The sequence below is a fragment of the Protobothrops mucrosquamatus genome, unplaced genomic scaffold (genome assembly GCF_001527695.2).
Source record: "Protobothrops mucrosquamatus isolate PMUCROS unplaced genomic scaffold, P.Mucros_1.0 scaffold383, whole genome shotgun sequence".
Taxonomy (NCBI): domain Eukaryota; kingdom Metazoa; phylum Chordata; class Lepidosauria; order Squamata; family Viperidae; genus Protobothrops; species Protobothrops mucrosquamatus.
In genome coordinates, this window is record NW_015386715.1 from 193,181 (window position 1) to 216,916 (window position 23,736).

At 37.8% G+C, this 23,736-nt stretch overlaps 1 protein-coding gene across 1 annotated transcript in view; it reads left to right on the forward strand.

Annotated features, from left to right (window-relative positions):
- GPR155 (G protein-coupled receptor 155) overlaps positions 1-23,736 on the forward strand; it is a 27,842-nt gene that overhangs the window by 2,969 nt on the left and 1,137 nt on the right. Inside the window, exons 2-13 of the mRNA XM_029284126.1 lie at positions 3,231-3,630; positions 4,811-4,976; positions 7,043-7,198; positions 9,126-9,209; positions 10,407-10,527; positions 12,073-12,157; positions 12,249-12,336; positions 12,844-13,057; positions 13,881-13,985; positions 19,099-19,232; positions 21,233-21,328; positions 23,123-23,187. Of these exons, the coding sequence (XP_029139959.1) occupies positions 3,231-3,630; positions 4,811-4,976; positions 7,043-7,198; positions 9,126-9,209; positions 10,407-10,527; positions 12,073-12,157; positions 12,249-12,336; positions 12,844-13,057; positions 13,881-13,985; positions 19,099-19,232; positions 21,233-21,328; positions 23,123-23,187 (1,714 nt within the window). The remainder of the gene's footprint in view (positions 1-3,230; positions 3,631-4,810; positions 4,977-7,042; positions 7,199-9,125; positions 9,210-10,406; positions 10,528-12,072; positions 12,158-12,248; positions 12,337-12,843; positions 13,058-13,880; positions 13,986-19,098; positions 19,233-21,232; positions 21,329-23,122; positions 23,188-23,736) is intronic.

Consider the following 23,736-nt stretch of genomic DNA (forward strand, 5'->3'; position numbering starts at 1 on the left):
CGATTTTTAATAATAAGAGACACAGCTACAAATATTTGGTTTTAATTGGCTTTTATTGGGGAAATGTGCTATGTTGTTTTAATATGCTGTGAGCCGCCCTGAGTCCCGTGGGGAGAAGGGCGGCATATAAGTCAATGTATTAAATTAAATTATTAAATTAAATCTGCTAAAATTTATTTTAATTTATACATATATAGTTAAATGTTCTTTTTTAAAAAAATAGACTAATATATCTAGCAATCTAGTAACTAATTGCAATCAAATGCAACATATGTTTTAAAAAGAAATACAAATACTTTATGACTTTATAGATATGAAGAACTAGTGAGAGGGTAATAATGTTGCTCCCACTCAATTTTCCTCCCAACACTTAAAACCTTTATTGTGGCTATGTAATAGTCTTCAGAGGAGGTGTTTGAAGGCATACAGGAGCAAGCATCAAGGTCAGAGAGACATTCTTGAGAGATTTGGGATACAGATCCTATCATCTCTATCAGCATGGCCAAGAGGACTAATAGACATTTGAGTTGAAAGCATTCAGTGATCAGGACAATAGGGAAGATGGCCAAATTGATATTTAATTAAATATTTACTTGTTAGACTTAAAGATGAAAGACAATGTTACAAATTTAAAAGCCAGGAACTTATCTACATCATTGTTTTCCTGGCTAGGAAGTGTGTTTTGATGACAGTGATTCTGTGTCAGCTGCTCTGTGATTGGATATGAAAGATTTAACCAGTCTCTATCATTGGCTGTAAGATGATACAAAGGCCATTTCATTAAGAGAAAGAGCAGGGTTATAAAACAAGATTATCGTTAATGGAATGTTATATCATATTTCAAGCTTGCCTACAAAGGTCGTCAGTGGAGGAAGTTATATAACTGTTCTCAGAACAAGTCCAAATTTGATTTTAAAATTCAAAGGTCATTCAATACTGTCAAAGGCTTTTTTTAAACACTTAAGTAGGACCATATATTTCCTCAGCAAATACGATTTTTCAATTATTGGCAGGGCAAAAGTCAATCTTGCCAATAAAATATGCAATTGAGGGCCAATTTGGAATCTGTGATTTCTAGGCTTCACTTAGTCACAAAAGTAGCTGGGTGACTGAGCCAGTCCCTTTCTCTCAGCCCAATCTACACCAGAGGATTATTGTGGGGAAAATAGGAGGAGGCAGGAGTATTGGGTATATTTGCCACCTTCAATTATCTATAAACAAAGGCAAGATAATGACATTGTAAGTATATCCTGTTGCTTCTCTCCATTGTTCAAAATGTCCTCCTATCTTCTGAAAAAGAGATTCTGTAACAGAATGCCCAACTGATAAAAGCTGGAATTCCATCCCTTCTGCAGGGGATAATGTTGTAACAGTGTGCAAAATACTCCATTTTGTGTTTTGGGCTGTACTCTGACCTTATTAGAAATATTCTGGAATTTTTCTGATATTCCAGAAGTGTACTGAGCTCAAAAAACCCATTTAACACTCAAACTGCTTGCTTCAGATTCAAAAAATGCTGTTTTGAATTTGAAATAATTATTTTAAGATTGAAATTCTTTCAGAATAGTGTATCATTGGAACACTTCAACTAAATATAGAATAATCAATTTCAATCTCCACAAAACAACTTCAAGTATGAAAGATTTTGCATTTAAAAAATGTCAGACACTTTAGCAATTTCCCATGTGTAAATCCTGTCCAGGCAAGACTCTTATCTAGATGTTTAAGCACATTCAGCATCTCAATGTATGTGTTGTTTTGGAAACGTTGATTATTTTAATTAGATAATAGTTAAAATGTTGTATCACATTTCAAGCTTGCCTACAAAGGTTCTAAGTAGATGGAGTTATATAACTGTTCTCAAAACAAGTCCAAATCTGATTTTAAAATTCAAAGGCCATTCAGTATTGTCAAAGGCTTTTAAAACACTTAGGTAGGACCATGTCTTTCCTCAGCAAATAGGATTTTTCAATTATTGGCGGAGCAATATTTTTTCTTGAATTGTCATGGCAATAGTTTTGCCTGCCAAGTGCACTGGGTTATAAAGGTAGTCTTTGATTGACAGTCGTGACAGTTATAAAACTCACTGATCACATAATCAATTTGATTTTATGACCTTTTTTGGTGGTCATTAAGTGATGTGGTTATTAAACGGCTGCTACAGTCAGTAAGCAAGTCTGCAGTCACTAAGTGAACCAGTGGTTCACTATGCATGTAGTTTTGCCCAAAACTGGAAGTGAATGCTAGACAGTATGAACAGTCATAAATACAGCCTGGTTGCCAAACACCTGAAGTTCAATCACATGACTGATGCGAGGACCAACTGTCAGAACTTTGAATCTGGGTCATAAGTAGCCCCTTGATAGGTTTATCCTAACTTCAAACTCTCGCTAAGTAACTGGTTGTAAGTCATGAGCTACTTGTAATTTTCATCAGCCTTAGCTAACACAAGGAACTTGGGTTTTTTTAATAAATTTTATTAAAGGGTTCACAAAGAACCATAAAAATTAGCACAATAACTAATATAGAGAAAAAGCAATAAAGAACAAAAAGAAAAAAGCAAAGCAAAAGAAAGAATAGAAATAAATTCTGATTTCAAATACATGTACAATTACAATCTTTTTTTACTCTACAATTACAAAAAAACCCTGTCTCTTCTCTCCAGTTTTTTTCCTAATCATCAATGCATAAATCATAACTGCATTTTTTTTCCATTTCATGCAAAAAGTCTACTAGGGGTTTCCAATCAGCAATAAATGTAGATGTTGTTTTCTCTCTAATCAAACAGGTTAATTTAACCATCTCCACCAATTTCATCATCTTCCCCAACTATTCCTTCATTGTATGTAGCATCAAATCTTTCCACTTTTGAACTTATAATAGTCTTGCTGCAGTTGTCATATATAAAAACTAAGTTCCATGACTTTTTTCTAATTGCTTATCCATTTGTCCCAAAAGAAACATCTGGTAGTGGTGCAAATCATTAAGAATAATGACTGAAATTTGATGATTAAAAAAGAAAATTGATAAGTGAGTGTACTTTGTTTGGATAAGCTATATATATGAAGCTCTGGAGTATTACTTTAAGTAAGGAAGCTGCTATGGGTGAAATAACTTAAGTGTTGCAATAATAATTCCATCTACTCTATGCACGGCAGTTAAAAATGTGAGAACAAAGGCATATCCAGTATAATTAACTGCTTTCCACAATCTTTTTCTTTTTTCTCTAGTTGAAGCTTTGTATCAAAATACATATCCCGAGTATCTCCAGTATATTTACCTGGTTGCACCAATATCGCTTATGATGCTAAACCCCTTGGGGTTTATCTTCTGTGAAATCCAGAAATCAAAAGACAATCGGAATCTCTCTCACAGCAAAATGAAAATCGTAGGACTTGGGCTTCTTCACGTGCTGCAGAATCCAATTGTGTTTATGGTCTTCATAGGAATTGCCTCCAATTACATCCTTAAACAAAAGATTCCTGTATATTTGGAAAACTTCCTTGATAGTCTTGCCAATTCATTTTCTGGCTCGGCCCTTTTTTACCTGGGTCTCACCATGGTTGGCCAAATAAAAAAACTGACAAGGGGTACATTTGTTGCACTAATTCTTCTCATCACGGCTAAACTGTAAGTTTCCTTCCTTGTGTTTCTTTGTGCGTTGGGATTAAATCTTAAATATTTTGTTGTGAACTAAAAAAAATAAGTTTCCAACAAGTGGACCGAACCATTTTATTTCAGATTATGAAAAAATTGCTTGCCCTTTTTATTATGATTGCATGATAGAAATGTAAAATTATTAGATGGTAAGAATCTTCCAATACTTTGTGCTTGGATTGCAAATATGAAGGCTACAAAACCAGTGCTCCTTAAAATACAGAGAAGGACGAGGGGGGACATGATAGCAGTGTTCCAATATCTCAGGGGCTGCCACAGAGAAGAGGGAGTCAAGCTATTCTCCAAAGCGCCTGAGGGCAGGACAAGAAGCAACGGATGGAAACTAATCAAGGAGAGAAGCAACCTAGAACTAAGGAGAAACTTCCTGACAGAACAATTAATCAGTGGAACAACCTGCCTCCAGAAGTGGTGAATGCGCCAACACTGGAAGTTTTTAAGAAGAGACTGGACAGCCATTTGTCTGAAATGGTATAGGGTTTCCTGCCTGAGCAGGGGGTTGGCCTAGATGACCTCCAAGGTCCCTTCCAACATTATTATTATTATTATTATTATTATTATTATTATTATTATTATCATCATCATCATCATCATCATCATCATCATCATCATTATTACTATTACTATTATTACAGTTAGCTCTTGACTTATGACCACAATTGAGCCCAAAATTTCTGTGGCTAAGCAAGTCAGTTAAGTGAGTTTTGCCCCATTTTACAATATTTCTTGCCGTGGTTGTTAAATTAATCACTGTAGTTGTTATGTTAGTAACATGGTTGTTAAGTAAATCTGGCTTCCCCGTTGACTTTGCTTGTCAGAATATCGCAAAAAATGATCACATTATCCCAGAATGCAGTTGTCATAGATACATGCCAGTTGCCATGACCATGAGGATTTTGTAACAGTCGTAAGTGTGGAAAACAGTCATGAGTCAGTTTTTTCAGTGCTGTTGTAACTTCGAACAGTCACTAAATGAATGGTTGTAAGTCAAGGACTGCCTGTATTACATTTAGAATTAAGTCCATATGTTGACCTACGTAGAGAAGATTCACTGAAAAAATAATTTTTAATTTAGGGCCCTAAATTTTTCAGATGAATAATTCATTTTTGTTTTGTTTTTCTGTCTTTATTCTAGGCTGTTGATGCCCCTTCTATGCCGGGAAATGGTGGAATTGTTAGACAAGAGCCAGAGTTTGGTCAACCATACCAGTTTATCCAACTATGCATTTCTCTATGGAATCTTTCCAACAGCTCCGGGTGTGGCTATATTTGCAACACAGTTTAACATGGAAGTAGAAGTTGTATGTCTCTTAAATATTTTTTTCTACATAATTAGAGGTAGTCCTTGACATATGACTGGTTGCTTAACAACTGTTTGAAATTAAAATGAGTCCAGAACAGGAGCTTTACAAGTCATAAAGAACTTCTGACTGTTGTAAAAGGTCATGCCACTCCACTATCATGCCCTGTAGTGACATGTCTACATTTGAGGTGCTTGGCAACTGACCGGTTGCAGCATTCCATGGTTATGTGACTGCAATTCATGACTTTTTTGCCGGTTTCCAGCCAAAAAACACCCATTTGGATGAATAGATTCACATGACCATAGCGTTGGCTTAATGACTGCAGCCACCACCAAAAAAAAAGTCATAAAATTGGGTCTGGTCATGTGGGTGACTCACAACCAAAATGACTTACAATCAGAAATCCGGTGGGTCCCAGTTGCAGTTATAAGTCGACTATCTATCATTTCTTTGTGCTATTTTACTGGCTTCTTCAAGTTGAGGAAAAATGATAGCAATCTTAATTATTTAGAAAATAATTAAATATGCCGATGAATATTTCAGAAGTTGCATGCATCTGTTTTGAAGTTCATTTTTGGAATTAATTTTCTGGGTGGGTAAAAGAACTGATTATTTTCGGAAGTCTCAGGGGGAAAAACTGTATAACCTGACATTAAGTAGCATTAAAGTTGATACCTTTCAATCTAAATTTGCATTTTTCCATTTAACTTCCATTGCAGTTAATTTTGCTTGAGTGAAACCTGACTCAGACTCATGATTCATATTAAAACATTTAACTCTGGAGACAAAAGGTACTTAAATAGGAATAATTTAAAAAATAACCAGAGCCTTTGTCTATTGGATTTATTGGATTTCCCTTTGGAGAGTAAAAAAGAAGGAGGACTCATGATATAGCATTCCTTATTATTCAATTACAACTTCTGAGTTTATTGGTGAAGAAAATTGCCATTGGAATAGGCTGCTATTGCTTTATGCATTCCCATCCCTGTGTTCTTTGGCTGTTATTACACTGCTACAACACCTGTTTAAGCAGATGTAATGTAAGACATTATGGACAATCTTCAGATTTTGACCTTAAAAAAGATTTCAAAGCAAGCATTTTTTTTTTTTAAAAAGAATCCTCTGATAAATCTCCCAAAGTGGAATGTTTTCATTTGAGATGATCAGGTTATTAACACTTTGTTATGAACAACAAAAAATGTATATTTCCTGGCCATAAATTGTTCGGTGACAGTGTTAATACTAATGTCATTGTTGCTTCTCTTAGCTGCAGAATTTCTGTGGTTCCCTGAAATAATGCATAGCTATTAAAAGCTGCAATTCTTAATCTTGACAGCCAGTGAAAAATATGCCAGGATAATTTTTAAATGGCAGAAGACTCCAGAAATCTCGGTTTCAGATGGCGCAATCTTTGCTTAAATATTTCAGTAGCTTTTTAGGCCAGGAAAAGAAATAAGTAATGGTAATCATTCCTCAAGATTACAGGGGCATCTATACTTTCTCTGTTTAATACTAGAGTAAGCGGAAGTGGTATACATGCAAAAGGAAGTACATATATAGGTAATCCTCAACTTACAATCATTTGTTTAGTGACCGAAGTTGCAACGCTACTGAAAAAAGGGACTTACTTACTGGTCCTTGCACTTGCAGCTGGCTTGTGACAAGCAAAGTCAATGAGGAAAGTTGGATTCGCTTAATGGCCATAATTCACTTAACAACCATAGGGAGTTACTTAACAACTATGGTAAAAATGTCATAAAATTGGGTAAACTCACTTAACTGCCTAACTGGGCAACGGAAATTCTGATCCCAGTTGTGATTGTAAGTCAAGAACTACCTGTAAAGATACTATCCCAGTAAAATAAATGGGAGAATAAAAATGCCTTTGTAATCAACCTATCCAATATTGGTTTTATTTTTCAGGTTAACATGCTTACCTCTGTAGTAACACCCAAAGAGGAAGCTGGTACAGAGAATAAGCAAAACTACAGAAAATATACTCCTTTGTGGGGCATGTAAAAAAATATATGGAAATGTGCAGTTACTTTGATTTGTGATTGCAGATAACTTCTGGAATGGTGATCAGTACTTTTGTGTCTGCCCCCATCATGTATGTCTCCGCGTGGCTATTGACCATTCCCTCTATGGATCCAGACAGACTGGCAGCAGCGATTCAGAACGTTAGCTTTGATATCAGCATTGTTAGTCTGGTCTCTTTGGTGAGTATCATGTTAATCGGAACTGTGCTGTTTTGTGTTCAAAAGATGGGGAGGAAAAGTAAGACAGAACTGGTGTTAATAGTCCCATTTAAAATAGGCTCTATAGCAGTAGTTCTTAAACTGGGGATAATTTGGACATATCCTGGGCATAAATGGAGCAAATTGATTCATTGTGCGTCAGAGATGCAGTTTGGATTAAATTATTTGTAAATACATACAGTACAGAATTGTGCCACTGGTTTCTACTTTAGTCTGTTGCCTGAAGAGAAGCACAATAATAGGAACTATCTATCCCAATTATGTTGTCAGCCCTTTAAGTTAGCCAGGTCAAAGAACAGTCATGGCAAGAATTGAATCTTATCGCTTATAGGATACATTCACAGAATCTTGCAAGCCTGTCCAAAACCTTCATGGTCCTTTTTTTCAGAGCAATAAAATGAAGCTGCAACTGTTCTGAATCTCTTTCTAACGCTTTCTACTTTGCAAACATTTTCCCCTCTCCCTCTTCTTTCCAAAGGGCACAAATAAATTTCTTTACAGATATGAGGATTAATGTGTCAGAAAAGGAGAAGGGAGATTCGGATTCTGTCAACCTTTGGCCTCAGAAGCTCATTGGTTGACTTTGAACCAATCGTTCTCTCTCATTCAGGCTGAACTACTTCACAGGATTATTGTTGGGGTGGGGGGGAACAGCAGGGAATGCAGTATATATTGTCTTGAGCCCCTTGTGAAATGAAATATAAGTCAGTGAAATAAGTAAAATATAAGACTTTAAAGAATACCAAGAAAACTAACCGTGAGGATAAATTATTAGATTTTGATTTGTTTTTTTATAATTGTCATACCATTCATGCTGCATTTCTGTTACGTTATGCATCGTCCTGGTCTTTATTGAGAAGGAAAAGAACCTCTTTATTGAATGTGACAAGGCATCTTGGCTAGAAGCCAACAAAAGCAGAAGCTTAAAAAGAAGAGAAATTGGAGGTGTTTTTTTTTCCCTTTTCTGTTCAGCAGCTTTTTGCAAGAAGCCCATCTTGTGCACCCACAAATGTTCTGGTCTTCTGTATAATGTGACCAACAGCTCAACAGTCTACAAGATTCCAGACTTCCTTTTCTTTTCTTTTCTTTTTTTTTGGGAGGGGGAATCTTGTGTTTTGCAATAGAAAAGGTCAATTCCATTCAGATCCTTTGCCAGTTAAACAGACCCTTGTCTTGCTAAAGAACAAGTTGTTTGCTACTTCACAAATGGGTAAAAAACAAACATGTCCAGATTATTAAGTAAGAAGCTTATTTGGCTAAGGGAAGAAAGAGAAGTCAATGTTTATTGTACTCTGCTTCCTTACCCTCTTTTTTCCTCTTAGGGTTTTCAGTTTGGGGGTGAAGATTGTTGTCTGGGAGTGAATTTTAAAACCTTGACCTCTTTATCAGGCTAGTACAGGGGTAGGCAAACCTCAGCTCTTTTATGACTTGTGGACTTCAACTCCCAGAATTCCTGAGCCAGCATGGCTCAGCATGGAAACCTCTCCATTTCTCCTCAGCATGGCTGGCTCAGGAATTCTGGGAGTTGAAGTCCACGAGTCATAAAAGAGCCAAGGTTGCCTACCCCTGGGCTAGTGGAAGTGTTCTCACAGAGATGAAGGGCTAGGGCTGTGAAACTCTGAAGGTAGTACAGAGTCTTCATTTTTAAAGAGTTTGATAATTAGCTAGCTTAGAAAAAATGAGAATGCCAACAGAAAGAGGAGACTGATTTTCAGCTGTTTTAAGGCTACCAGAGCTCGTTATGGAAATATCACTAATGGCAAGGAAAGTCCCTTAGCAGTAATTGTACAAACTATTTGAATGTCATTGAAATAAAAATCTGGGTGGAATATTTTATAATTATTTCAGAGAAGTGAAAGCCTTATATTGTGTTTGCTCTGTGTTTCAGATCTGGTCCCTCGGGGTTATTCTTTTGAGTAAAAAATACAAGCAGCTTCCCCATATGCTTACAACTAACTTACTCATTGCTCAGGTCAGTGAAATGGAGAATTATATCTCTATAAACATTTTTTTCCAGGAATGGTTGTTTTGTAGTTTGCAGATGGTGTTCTTCTTTTTTTTTTTTTTAACAGAAGGTATATAATGCAAGCACTCCGCTCAAGCAGGTTTTGACTTTGTTATTGCCTTTGAATTATATGTGTTTTATATTGGGTGCATGATGGAAGAATGTGTGACACCACTTTGGTGTTTTTTAAACAAAAGCTGCTATAGAAACATTGTGAATAAAGCTATATGTAATACCTGATATTGACTCTCCTGTAATGTAAGTTCAGAGTCTAGATCAGGCATATCAAACTGCCGGCCCGCGGGCCAGATGCATCATACTGAAACCGCGCCCACCCAATTGCCGGCAATGGGGGAAAAGTCGTGATACGTCGTGTGATGTCACATGACGTCACGAGTTTGACATGCCTGGTCTAGATCAATGAAAATTCCCCACCTGCACCCCCTGCACACAGAGTGTTCCTTACAAAGCATAGGTTACAGACTGCAGTTGGAGAATCAAATCAGGAAAAACCTAAGCAGATGCAGCACAAAAGAGCCAATGGGGAATGTCCATTCCAGTTAGATTGTGTTCACTGTACTTTGCTTTTTTCGTATTACTGCCAGTTATCCTTGATTAAAAATGCAACATTTTCATGTCTAAAAATTTAAGCTTTTTCTTTTTTGGTATTTTAGTGCTAATTGAGAAAGGAGTTTTGTTTTTAACAGTATGGACTATTGTTTTTTCAAAAAAATAGAAGCAAGTTATACAATACAATGCTGATATGGAAACTGTAGACTCCAAAACACATGCAACATTGTGAGAAAGTATCTGTGGAATCCCTATATTTTTTTTAAAAAAAAGAAGAAGAAAGAATGAAATCTTTATTGGCTTTATTTCGTTTAAATAAAGTGGGCTTTATTCTCGCTTCAATTTTGAACAATATCAATATTTTTTTTCCTTGAAAACCAGAGGGCTTTCAAATGATTGACAATGATAAGATTTGACAAGGGTCTGCCTGCAGTAGATGATGCCATGCTGTTTGAAAGGTTTGTCATGCTCTGCCTCTTCTAAAATCTTGCAGAGTTAGTCATTTTACTGTACAAGAGATTTTAATTAGGATTTCTTCGGTTACATCTCAGTCATAAAATATACACTAAACATAACTGCTTTGATTTTTTTTAGTGTGTAGCCTGTGTTGGAATGGTAATGTGGAATTTCACTATTGAGAACAAAAGCATCTTTGTGCAGATTCTTGTGTTCGTTGTCCTGTACTGTTCCCTGTATAGTGCTTTTCTGTGGACAGGTAAGTAGAAAGTCATTTCTGGCCTATAAAACAATATATGTTTTCTTTGGTAGTGTAATGCAGGAGTATCAAACTGGCAGCCCACAGGCCGGATGCGTTGCATGCAGGCCATGCCCACCCTGGCTCCGCAAAGGCAAAAAACATCACAATGCATCACGATACGTCATGTGACGCGATCGAATTTGACACTCGTGATGTAATGCTAAAGGGACAATGCTTGGAGATTATACTATCTGAAGCATAAGCTTTAATACCAGTTTACATCCAGTTAGTCTCTTTACCAATTAAACAGTCACTACTGAGTCAGCTTCAACCTTCATGTCCATTCCTAAAATCTCCCATGAAAGTCTGCAAATAGATTATTGGACCGTGAGATACTTTTTTAAATCCTTCATGGTAGACCACACTAGGAAACCAAAGTCCATGCAGGCTAGTACTACTTTTATTACTGAATTATAGTAACAGAATCTTGGAAGTATAAATGCCCTTTGGCTCATCTCTTTATTTTTGTAAAAACTAGTGAAAGTCTTGTCTGAGAGGCTGTCTTAGACTGTAGTTCTGTCCCGGACTTGGGTTTCTTTTATCTGAGTCTTGTCTTGGTAACTGTTCCTGTTCATTCCTTTATAGAAGGAGGGGGGGGGGAATCAAGGAGGTTGCCACTACATGATTAGAAGTCCATTGGATGTAGTATAAAGATTTGCTTGAAGGATTATGCTTGGATAAGTATAATCCACAATCCTAGTTGATCAGGGATGTCCTCCTTTGCACTGAGGGAATGGGACTTAAGTGAAGATCAAGGGAAGGCAGGTGTCATGGAGAAGAAATGAAGCATTTAACCATCATAATAGAAGGAATCACCTTGGGAGTGACTTCCAGTTGATAAAAGGACTGGAAATGAATATGATCAGAGTTATAGATTTCCCACGGGCCCATTCCTTCAGTACAGCCTGTCTTTTGTAATGTTCACAACCAGCTGGCTGGTGATCAGATATGCATTTAAAAAGCAATTTTGTCTTGTATGTTACTTAGAACTCAAACCTGCAACCCCAAACCTCATGTCAGCTCTAATAAGCAAAGTTGTGGTCAGTATTTCCCCAAAGTCTGAAAACAGTTGCCACTTATTTCCCCACACTCTATATTTTGCAATTCTGAATAAATGTTTACTTGGTTAGAAAACTTGCAAGAGCTACACAGATATGATTGCAGAAATTAACATTACATATCACATTAATCCTAGAAATTATTTCCCATTTAAAATAGAATTCTCCCAATTGTTCTTCCATTCATACTGACTGACTCTTGTCATGACATACAGGCATACCGATTGTGACATTCCCTATAATGAAATATTGCTTTTGATTTGCATGATAGACATGTTCTTATGTCCCACAAGCTAATTTTATTGCTTATACGTACAGCAGACTTGTTGTGTGGCTGCCTCTGAGTACAGGACAGAGAAGGGGAGGGAGAGCTATCCTGTTTTTTGGGGGGAAATATCGTTTCCTGAAAAGAATAAGACTGAGATGTTCTCCTTGTTTTCAACAGGCCTTTTAGCCCTTTGTCTTCTCCTTTTGAAAAGAAGGGAAACCCTAAAGATTCCTGTTGGAATTATTACTATAGCTGGCTGGGGGTAAGTTTGCAAAAGTTCATCTCTAAGAAAATTTATAGGATGCCACAAACTAATTCTATGTATGATTTATACTGTATTTTACATTTTGCAGCATCCCAGTAGTTATTGTTGGCATTCTTCTGATAGCTGGAAAACACACTGGTGAAATTGACTCAGCATTTTTTTATGGTAAACATCAGGTAGGGAAAGTCTTTTATTACCACTTGTTGATCAGTGCTTAATGAGTTTTCAAAAGCTCATTATTTGATAAAGAGAAGTAGCTTTGGAAAGGGGGGGGCATTAAATTAATTGACTATATACCTACTCCCCAAAATTTGAAGAACTCTAAGAGTCTGGCTTCTCTTAGACTGCAGCAAAAGAAAGGCAAAGATAGTAACAATAGTAATAGGTGCCTTGGGTGTAATCCCAAAACAACTGGAGCACCACTTGAACACCATCGGCATTGACAAATTCCCCATCAGTCAGTTGCAAAAGGCAGCTTCACTCAGAACTGCTTATATCCTGCAACGATACTTTTACCACCTTTAGACATCAACATCTGCCTATCCCAGGTCTGTGGGAAGGACTTGATAGGTGGATAAAAATTCCAAATCCAGTTTAAACATCTGGTTGGCTGTGCAATGAATCATAATGATAATCATTTAACTTCTGCCTAATTTCCTCCTTTCGGTTTCTCTTTTGGCCAGGTGATTACTACTGCAGTAATCGTAACAATCAGCATATTGTTCTCGGGTGTGTCACTCATGTGTATGAACCGATCTGGGATCGCAGGGATGAATTATGAGGTTCTAAACCAGCAATTTCAACATCCAGTAGAAGAACCTGAAAGGGAAGCGAATCAACATTATAAACCTTCCCCCACTGTCTCTCATTCTGGAACAGATTCTCCCTTGGAAAGAGGTATAGTGAACAACTGCAACTTAGTTTTAGGAGCAGGGAAACCTGACTTGCTTGTGGTTCTTACCATTTGTCGAAAGAGGAAAGATTAAGGTCTCTAATTTGCTGATTTGTAATGGGGACACAAACACCTTGTCTTGCTACCTGTGAGATGAGGTAGAGTCCCTCAGGTTAAAGTGAGGAATAGAGATGCAACTAGGAATGGACATCTCAAAATTGAGATTGAGTACATTATGCTGATCGAAGAGACATAGGGCAGACTTAGGGTTAAGATGGCCCTCCAGATTTGGGCTATGGAAGGCCTGACCCAAAAGAGGAAAGGGCTTCAAAGGACTTGTAGCATCTGTTTGCAACTGTTTAAACCAGATTTTACCTGGATCACGTACCAAGCCGTGATAGCCATCTGTGCAACCTCAGGGAAATGCACAGCTGCTTGAAGGAATTGCAACAGGAGCTGCCCCAGCACTCCTACATGCTCTGAAACACCTTTTCCCCATTGAATCCATACTGCTCTACATCTCCAGCCAGCAGTGAAGAGATATGAATCATTATGTTGTAACCACATCTGCTGCAGGATGGGTTTCACAGTCTTGCTGTGTGGGAGTTCAACACAATTTCTAGCAATCCTCAGTAGGGAGAAGGGCTAGCCAGGGATGACAAAGAGAATGATGTATGTTTTATCTACAGATTTATTTATTTTTTTGAATTTATTAAAATAAAACCATATACGCATATTTCCTAACTATTGCCCAGGTCAATTGCACATTCAACTGCAGTTATTTTTTTTAAAAAAAAAAGCCTAAGAATTTTGTTTTTCCTTGTGTAGACTTCTACACATGTCAGAAACAAAACGGAGAATTATGCTGCTCTGAAGGAGAATCTGCATCTACTACTGGAGTCAGTGAGAACTGTTCTTTCTCAGTTGAGACAGGTAAAGTATCTTGTTTGGAGTAAAATTCAAAATTTTAGAAATTCTGCAACCCTGTATCTTAACGTAACCAAACAGATTTCAACAAGAGAGTTCTCCAGGCAGTTTGCCTACTTTGTTGCAAATGGCCTTCCTTCACTGTTTTATCTTTTGTATAACTGACCCTGCTTTATTAATGAATCACTATGATAAATATACAGGTAGTCCTCAACTTATCATAATGGAGCCCGCCCATTATTGTCGTAAACCATGACGGTTGAAAAGCACATCCGCCACGTAACTGAACCAAATTTATGATCTTTTTTTTTTTTGCGGCAGTCATTAAGCAAATCCACAGTCATTAAGCAAAAGCTATGGGGCAGTTAGGCCAAAAACTGGAAGCAAATGCCAGTTTTCAGCAAAAAGGTGGAAAATCACGGTCACTGCAAATGGCCGTAAATGTTTCCAAGTGCTCAAAATGCAGTTATGTGACGAAAAGGGAGTGGACAGCCATCAGAATTTTGGAATCACGTTGTAAATGCCGTTTGGGTGGCCTATTGCAACTCTGGATTGTCACTAAGGCAATTCTAAGTCAAGAAATACCTGTTTAAATAAAGTATGGGAAAGTCTGTGGCTTCAGGAATTCTTTTGGATAGGGCAGGATAGAAAAGTCAGTGCCCTCCTAACCTTACCCAAGCACTCCATGTTTGTTGGCGATGTTCATTTTGCTCTCCAAGTTCATGGTGACCTAACCCTAAGTGGAATTTTCCTCCAATGGGATTTTCCCATGTATTTTACCAGCAAACAGATAGGCAGCCTACAAAAGCCAGTCCCCTCCTAACCATAACCAAGCACTCTGAGTTTGTTGGCGATGTCCATTTTGCTCTCCGAGTTCATGGTGACCTAACCCAACCCTAAGTAGAATTTTCCTCCAATGGGATTTTCCCATGTATTTTACCAGGAAACAAAGATAGGGCAGCCTACAAAAGCCAGTCCCCTCCTAACCATAACCAAGCAGTCCGAGTTTGTTGGCGATGTCCATTTTGCTCTCCAAGTTCATGGTGACCTAACCCTAACCCTAAGTGGAATTTTCCTCCAATGGGATTTTCCCATGTATTTTACCAGGAAACAAAGATAGGGCAGCCTACAAAAGCCAATGCCCTCCTAACCATACCTAAGCACTCCGAGTTTGTTGGCGATGTCCATTTTGCTCTCCAAGTTCATATTGACCTAACCCTAACCCTAAGTGGAATTTTCCTCCAATGGGATTTTCCCATGGATTTTACCAGGAAACATAGATAGGGCAGCCTAGAAAGGTCAGTGCCCTCCTAACCATAACCAAGCACTCTGAGTTTGTTGGCGATGTCCATTTTGCTGTCCGAATTCATGGTGACCTACCCCTAACCCTAAGTGGAATTTTCCTCCAATGGGATTTTTCCATGTATTTTACCAGGAAACATATATAGGGCAGGCTAGCTTATAGGCTTGCCTCACTGAGATTCCCATAGGGATGGCCTAGGGCAGTGGTGGCCAACCTATGGCACCCATACCAGAGGTGGCACTCGGAGCCCTCTCTGTGGGCACACGTGCTGTTGCCCCAGCCTCGCCTCCCCCCGTGACCCCCTCCTCACCAGCAGCCCCCCTGGAGGAGAGTCGGCCTCGAGCGTGACCCACGGGGAGCAGTGCAGCGAAGGACATGGAAGCAGTGCAGCGAAGGACATGGAAGCAGTGCAGCATGGACAAGTCTCTGCCCTCACGTCCCATCGCACACAGTTGATACTGCGGGGCGTGGGCAGAGGGCGTGGCCGCTATGGCGCTGCTGGGCTGCCTGGGTGATCTGCTGCGGGCCCTGGAGGCGGTGAGTGGCCTGCGGGTAGACAGGGCAGGAGCCGGTGTGGGGGCGGAACGTGGGCAGGGCCAGTTTTGGGGCACTCGGTCTCTAAAAGGTTCGCCATCACTGGCCTAGGGAATATTTTTCAGGATTTTTTTCCCCCCCGTAGTTATCATCTGGACCCAGCCTATGTTTAATCTTAGTCTTTCTTTCGCTGCCATCTTGCATTTTAGCAAATTTGGTCCATTTCTGTTCTGGTTTTGGAGGGTTCACCTGTTGGTAGGCAGATGGGGTCATGAACCCTTTATATAATAATTTCTTTCCTACATTCCATGTTATGTTATTATGTGATGTTCCATGTTATTTTATCATATATGAGATGTTTATATAAGAAAATCATGAAAATACATTAATAAAAATATAAAAGTACAAGGAACAATACAGTTATAAATGAAAAAAAAGGAAAAGTTATATAAAGAACTGAATGCCAATCCTCTTCACAGCAGTTATTATCTCTCCTCCCTCTTTAAGATTTACATCATTCCCTTCTTCCCATATTCAATCCTTTTTGATCAGCAAATGTATAAATTGTCAATACATTTGTTTCCATTTTTAATAAAAAAAAAAAGTCCATAAGTGTTTTCCAGTTTTTTATGAGAGTACTTATTGTTTTATCCCTGATCAAATAAGTCAATTTTGACATTTCTGTAAATTCCACCACCTTCACATCTGCTCCTCCTTAATTTCTTACATCACCAAGAAACAGGAATATTGCAAGAGTTAGATTCTAGTTCCCATGTAGACACCATTTTTAATGTTATTATATAATAAGTTGACATTTAGAGAGAAATCAAGGGGCACACCTGATACCTGTACATGGCTGTTTTCATATTCGTATTCAAAAGGGCTTTGTTCCAATATTTTTTTTCTTCAGCATATGTGTTCCCTCCTAGCATTTTCGTATTGCTTTTTTTGAAATGTCTTGACAGTTACAAGAATATGAAGCCTCCAACAACATAAAATATGAACAGGAAAAATGCTCCTTTTTAATATAGCATTTATCTCCTTTAAAGAACACATGTGAAAATATGCTGGGGCCAATAAAGTAAATATTTAATAGATATATGGGGAGAAGGGTTTCACATTGTTGCAACAAAGAGCTAATTTAGATAGTAAATGCGCCAGAAGGTGTGGGAAAAGAGCAGTTTATCCCTCCCTTTTGAATAGCAGAGGCAGAGAAGAGAATTGCATCATCTTGTACAGTACTTCATCCTGGCTATGAAGGCTTAGATTTATTTTTTTATTTTTTCTTTGATACTTTACTAAATTCAAAGGTAGAAGGATAAAAAGTAACCAAAACTATTTTAATCAGGAAAAAGAACAGACCGAGTAAAGAGACAAGGAAGAAATGCAAAAAAATAAATAAATAGATATATAAATTCAGAAAATCTTGAAGATCAACTTGCAGTTGAGACCAGAAGTATTTCTATTGGGGTTGATTGATAAAAATTTGGAAATTCCACATAGTAATCTGTTTTTATATATGATAACAGCAATGAGGCTCCTATGTGCTCAATGGTTGAAAAATTCATTAATACTTATAATTGGAAGAATGGTTGATAAAGTTGATGGAATTGGCTGAGATGGTGAAAATGACTGAAGAAAAGACATTGAGTCAGTGTAATGCAAATTGGAAGCCCCTATTAAACTTTTGGCATGAAACAGGGGAAAAAATGGAATAATGATAGATTTGCTGATTAGTAATATTAATAGATTCTTTTAAAAATGGATGTTATGCTGTAACCATGGAGCAAGAGCTTAATGTAACTTTTATTTATACAGGCTTAGATTTAAATTAGAGGGTAACTAGATCAGTGAGGTATCATCCAAGAAAATCTTTGTCCTTCCTGAACTGTGCCTTGTTTCTTCTTTTTCATAGAAATATTCAAGCTTAAGGACCCTTGGACTTACTTAGAGTTAGAAATCCTTCCAAGTTGCAGCTCTCTAAATCTTTATTGGTTCTATAGATGGGCAATACAGTTAGGGAAGAAAGAGGGGAATCCCATCACCTGTTTTGACACTTAGGGAAGCAAGTTCTGAATAATTGGCTAGAGTTAGGTGGGACTGATAACTAGTTTGGAAAAGAAGATAAAATTAGGAAGCCATTCTGCCCTGTAGTAGCAAGATTTGGGGCTTCTGAAACTGAAGAATAAGAGCCTTTATTAGTTTTATTAGCTTTTTGCTGCCATCTAGTGATAAATATCATTAACTTAAAATTGATTGCTACTGTGTTTTATACCACTGCAATTGGTAGACACAAAAAATGCTCGTCTGTTAATATTGACATTGCTAAGTTGACAATGATGTTGCTAATGATCTAAGCAGTGTTTGTGTGCAGAAATGGTCTCTATTCTGTTATAAAATGTTTAAGTGTAGATTAAAGGCTGGATAAATCACCATTGTATTTCTTTGCTATTTGATACCAGGGGTGACTTTACTGAGATTTGGATTGGGTAGCAAGCAAACAGAACCATCTCTCTGTCTCTCTTCGATATACTAAAAGTACACAAAACAGCAACAAATGTTAGAAAGTAAGATAAAGAGAAAAAAAGAAAGGAAATGAAAAAAGAAAAACAGACAATTACGCCTTTCATCTTTTTTATCAAATAAATGCCATCTTAATCTTTTCCCCAACCTCTTCATTCCTTTTTAATCTCCAAATCATCAATTTGATCTTTTCTTCTTTTTAACAAAATGTCCATGCATGTCCATGAAGTTTCCAGTCTTTCAAAAAAAAGTATTTTTTTTTCTTTGACCACAAACAGAACCAACCCTTTTGTCTGTATCAACATTCAATTTCCTCTTTTTGAAATGAGCAATTCAAATTGAGCAATTGCATTTCAGCGATAAAGTCTGGGGTTGATCTAGAATATTGGGAGACTGCAAATGGACAGCAGGTTGCCTATCCCTATCACAAGTTATGGTTTACAGATAAAGCATGCTGATTCTAAACCAAGCATTTTGGCTTATATGCACAAGGCCTGTATCTGTTTATTTAGAGCAGGGGTAGGCAACCTTGGCTCTTTTATGACTCGTGGACTTCAACTCCCAGAATTCCAGAGCCAGCATGGGAATTCTGGGAGTTGAAGTCCACGAGTCATAAAAGAGTCAAGGTTGCCTACCCCTGATTTAGAGCAATTGATCATGTTCTCATTTTCTTGTTTCTCTTATGACTTTCTGTTAAGAGAACAATGGGATTCAGTGTTGTGTTTATGCCTTACGTGTTAACACTTAAATGTTTTTCAGCAAACCAGTGTTTGAGTCCGTGCAGTTCTCAGAGGTGTGTCCTGGCTCAGGAAGAACAGCTTCTGCAAACGGGAGACCAACAGCTGGCCAGACATGTGCTGCTGTGCCTGCTTCTCATTGTGGGCCTTTTTGCTGTAAGAGTTTCTTTGGTGGGAGTTGCAAACGTGTGATTCTTGATGTGTGGTTGTTTTATCTTACTCTCCATCACAAAGTGTGTTTTTCGTATCAGCTACTAGCGTAATGTTATTTCTAAAGAAGTTAAATCATTATATTTGATTTATTTATTAATCAATTTTATATGGTCGCCCATGTCATAGAAAATGACTCTGGTACAACAATCCAATGAAATGCTAATTGGATAAAACAATCCATTACCTAAAAGTGTTACATAATAATAATAATTATAAAGCATTAAACTATAAAACAGAACTAAAATTGGAGAAGAAAATAACAGATGGAGGGATGCTAATAATAATGGAGTTACCTCACAAGTTCACTCATCCCCTGGAGTCGCCAGGCCTGCCAGCAGAACCAGGTGTTGAGGGACCTTCCAAAGATCAGGAGTGATGAATCTGGCCTTATCTCTTGGGGGAGAAGATTTCACAATGCAGGTGCCATAACCTAGAGCAGGGGTAGGCAACCTTGGCTCTTTTATGACTTGTGGACTTCAACTCCCAGAATTCCTGAGCCAGCCCAGGAATTCTGGGAGTTGAAGTCCACGATTCATAAAAGAGTGAAGGTTACCTACCCCTGGCCTATAGCCTGCCAAATGTAGCTCTCCTGATAATGGAATTCATAGCACATGTATTCCATGGGATCTGGAGGGAGAGGCAGATGAAATCCAGAAGAGGTGGTTCCTCAAATAACCAGCCCTCTGCCAGGTAGGGCTTTAAAGATTAACACCAGCACCTTGAATTGGAGCCAGAAACAAACTGGTAACCAATGCAGCTCACGCAGCAGAGGAGTTATCAGAAACAGACATAACTGCTCATACTGCTGCATTTTGTATCAGCTGAAGTTTCTGGATTCTCTCCAAGGGCAGCCCCATATAGAGCATATTGCAGTAGCGCAATCAGGAGGTGATCAGGGCATGAGTGACCGTAAGGTCCCTTGATCTAGGAATGGGACATTTGTTAGAGCTGCCATCTTTTCTAAGAGCCTATTGCAATCTACTTTGACACAGCAGCCTGATGCTAAACAAGGCAATGGAGGTAATTGAATATACCCAGACCCGCAGAAAATCACAGATTTATATCTGGCAGATCTAGATAGAGGTGTGAAGAGCCTGTTTCAAAAGTGGTTTTTTTGTGGACAAGAGATGAGTCATCAGTAGATCTCCAAACGTTGAACTCCATTTCTGATGGTCTCAGCCAACGTGCCAGTGGTAAAGGATGCTGGGCGTTACATTTTGATAGCATCTGAAAGGCGAAAGGTTCTTCACCTTTCATCTAGGCCAGGGGTAGGCAACCTTGGCTCTTTTATGACTCGTGGACTTCAACTCCCAGAATTCCTGAGCCAGCATGGCTCAGCTTGGAAACCTTTCCCTTTTCCCTCAGCATGGCTGGCTCAGGAATTCTGGGAGTTGAAGTCCACGAGTCATAAAAGAGCCAAGGTTGCCTACCCCTGATTTAGGCAATGTTGAATTAGATACTAGGCCAATTGTCTAATGATGTACGGAAGCTTCCTATGACTTAAGAATCAGTGATTCAGTAGACAATTGCATCTGTAATCATTGTACTTCCACCTGTCACTACAGTTATGTTGGCAAAGCCATTCCACACGATCTCCCTAAACAAAGGGTAGGTAATTCTCGAAGTGTGTGTCATTTTAGAAGATTGTTTACTGGCAGCAACTGCCCAACTACAGCGGTATGCTCGTCCGCTTTCTTTTTGCAGAAAGAAAATGTATAAGAACTATGTATTGTCATGGTCTTGTTACCCCTCTCCAGAAAGGTGGTTCAGACCTGCTGTAAACTCTTGTTTTTAGTAATAGTAGTCTACCGGGGCAGTTCACTAAACTTGAAGAGTTCTGGTGGGAAAAAAAATCTGTTTTATAATCCAGGAGAAATACCAGTGAAAGTTGTAGCAACAAGATACTCATGGTAGTACGTGTTCATTTGGTTTTTCCTTTACAGAACCTATCAAGCTGCTTGTGGTGGTTATTTAACCAGGAGCCTGGGAGGCTCTATGTGGAACTGCAGTTTTTCTGTGCTGTATTTAATTTTGGTCAGGTAAATATTTCTCCTCTTGTCTCAAATTAATAATGCGAACTTGTCCATACGTATTTAACAGCACGTCTCATTGAACCCATATATAAATGTGTACATTACAGACTGGAATATGTTTGTAAGGAATAGAGAGAAAGTGCCTGACTTATTTTTGGCCTATTTTCTTACCTTAAATTTGATAAAATTAAAACTGCTCATTGTGCACTGACAAATTTTGCTTGTCCACTTGTTTAAAGGGGAAAATAATCCATGTCAGTAGTTAGGGATGTTTCATTAATAGAAGCCATCCATCCAGAGAAAATGTTTTCCAAGAGAATGCAGATTTAACTGATCTAGATGGTCAAAATGAAGGATTTCAACTGGTCTTCTCCCTAATATGTTAAAGTCAAGCTGACATCCCACTAAAATGCTCTAGTGAAATTTAACTAGGAACTGAAATAATACTCTTGTGCTAATTAAATTGCTTTCAGCCTTCCCAGGTAAACCAGACAGGAAACATAACTAGATGTTATGTTAATGTAGCCTTACAATAAGGTAGAACTAACTAGATGAGTTAGTTCTATCTTATTGTAAGGCTACATTAACAGAATCTTTCAAAATCTATTCTAAATGGACAGATCTCCTGTCACCACTTTTAACCACCCATTCAGTTAGGGCAGGTCCTTCCTAAGTTTTATCTTCTGACTATTAAGTCACTGGGGGCTCCTCCTTTTCATCTTATTGTTTCCCTGGCCTCTCTCTTCCCCTTATTCCCCCAAGGTCATTCTCACATACTGTTAAAATTGCACTGAAAAGGTAATTCGATAAGAAAAAAACTCCAAGCACATAAGCAATCTGCTTCCTGAAAACATGGCAGCATGGGAAGAGTCACAGGCTTGTTCCTTAAATAATCTTACCTTTATTCTTTCCTATGGAAGTAAAATGCTTTCTGAGAGCTTCAGCTTTATTTTAATTGCATTATCTTCTCTTGAGACATTATTTTTATTTCTTTAATGTTAACGTGCCTGCCAAATTGCTTGTTGTTGCTTTTCAAAATACACTGTTCATTACAGTTGGTTCATAGCCCTTAGTTTTCTTACGTTCTTAAATTCTCCGTCCAGCAATACAGGTATTCCTCCCTTAACAACTGCCCTGTTTAGCATCCATCCAAAGCCCTTTATGACCAGACCTCATGCTTAAAATTGTTACAGTGTCCCACAGTCACATGATCCTCATTAGTGTGCTTTCAAGCAAGCTTCTAAAAACGAGAGTCAGTTGAAAAAGCCAGCAGCCAAATCACAAGTCATGGTTGTGTAATGTCTCACTTAATGACTACAGGTGATTTGCTTAATGAAGTGAGGTGGTAAGTCCATCACAGTTGCACGATGTCTCTCTTAATGACTGCCATTCCCAATTGTGGTTAAGCAAGGATTACCCGTTTGCCCATTTTTTTTGTTTTGTTTTTGTAAGTCATGTATGTCTCATTATAAAAGGAAGCATGGAAAATTAAGAAACTGTAATAACCCTAGCCGAGATAAACATACAGTTTAGGAAACTGTGATATGAGAGGAGAGACATTGAAAGGAAAGAATATTTTTGACTGACTTTAAAAATCACAGTATTGGGTATTGATGCCTTAAGTATTTTTCCATTTCTTGGGCTTGATCCATGCTGTACTCTGGATTTTATTTAAATAAATATAAGCATTGTAAAACAGATTTCTATTCTGTCTTTTCATTAGAATTAAAAACTTAATTTTAGGAATTTGTATACAATTGTTCATCCAAATATTATAGTATTTTCTTTTTTCTTTTTCAGGGATTCATTTCTTTTGGAATGTTTGGTTTAGACAAACATCTAATTATTCTTCCATTCAAAAGGAGGTAATTTTAGCGGTTTACATATCCATTTAATTTCAGCTGCCTTGAGAACTTTTAACTCTGATGTTGCTCCTTTTTACAAAAACAGTAATCTGGTTTATCTTGAAATTCTGCTCCTTTTAATATAGGCATGAAGCAATGATTTTCTGGTTATTGAGCATCAATTTATATTAATACATTCTGGATTAGGGAACCATTAAATGTTCTTTAATTGAATTCCACGGTATTGATGTGACATATAGGATTTTGTATGAGTTATTATCCGTAAAATACATTTTAAGCTGGTATAAGATTTCTGTATTTACATGAGTATACCGGCTTGGAACCTAGTTATTTTTTCCATGAATGAAATAGTTCTTTCATTCATAGAATGTGACTTTATTCTTTCCCTATACAGTTTTTTTTCTCCTCACCTCATTTGTACCCCCATCTTGCTCCTCAGTAAGCCTGCTTCTGAGGGTTAGGGAGCCTTGTCAACATGTTAAATATGGGACAGAACTAAGAAATATATATATGTGAATTAGATCAAAGTGTATATGAAAGTAGGAAAAA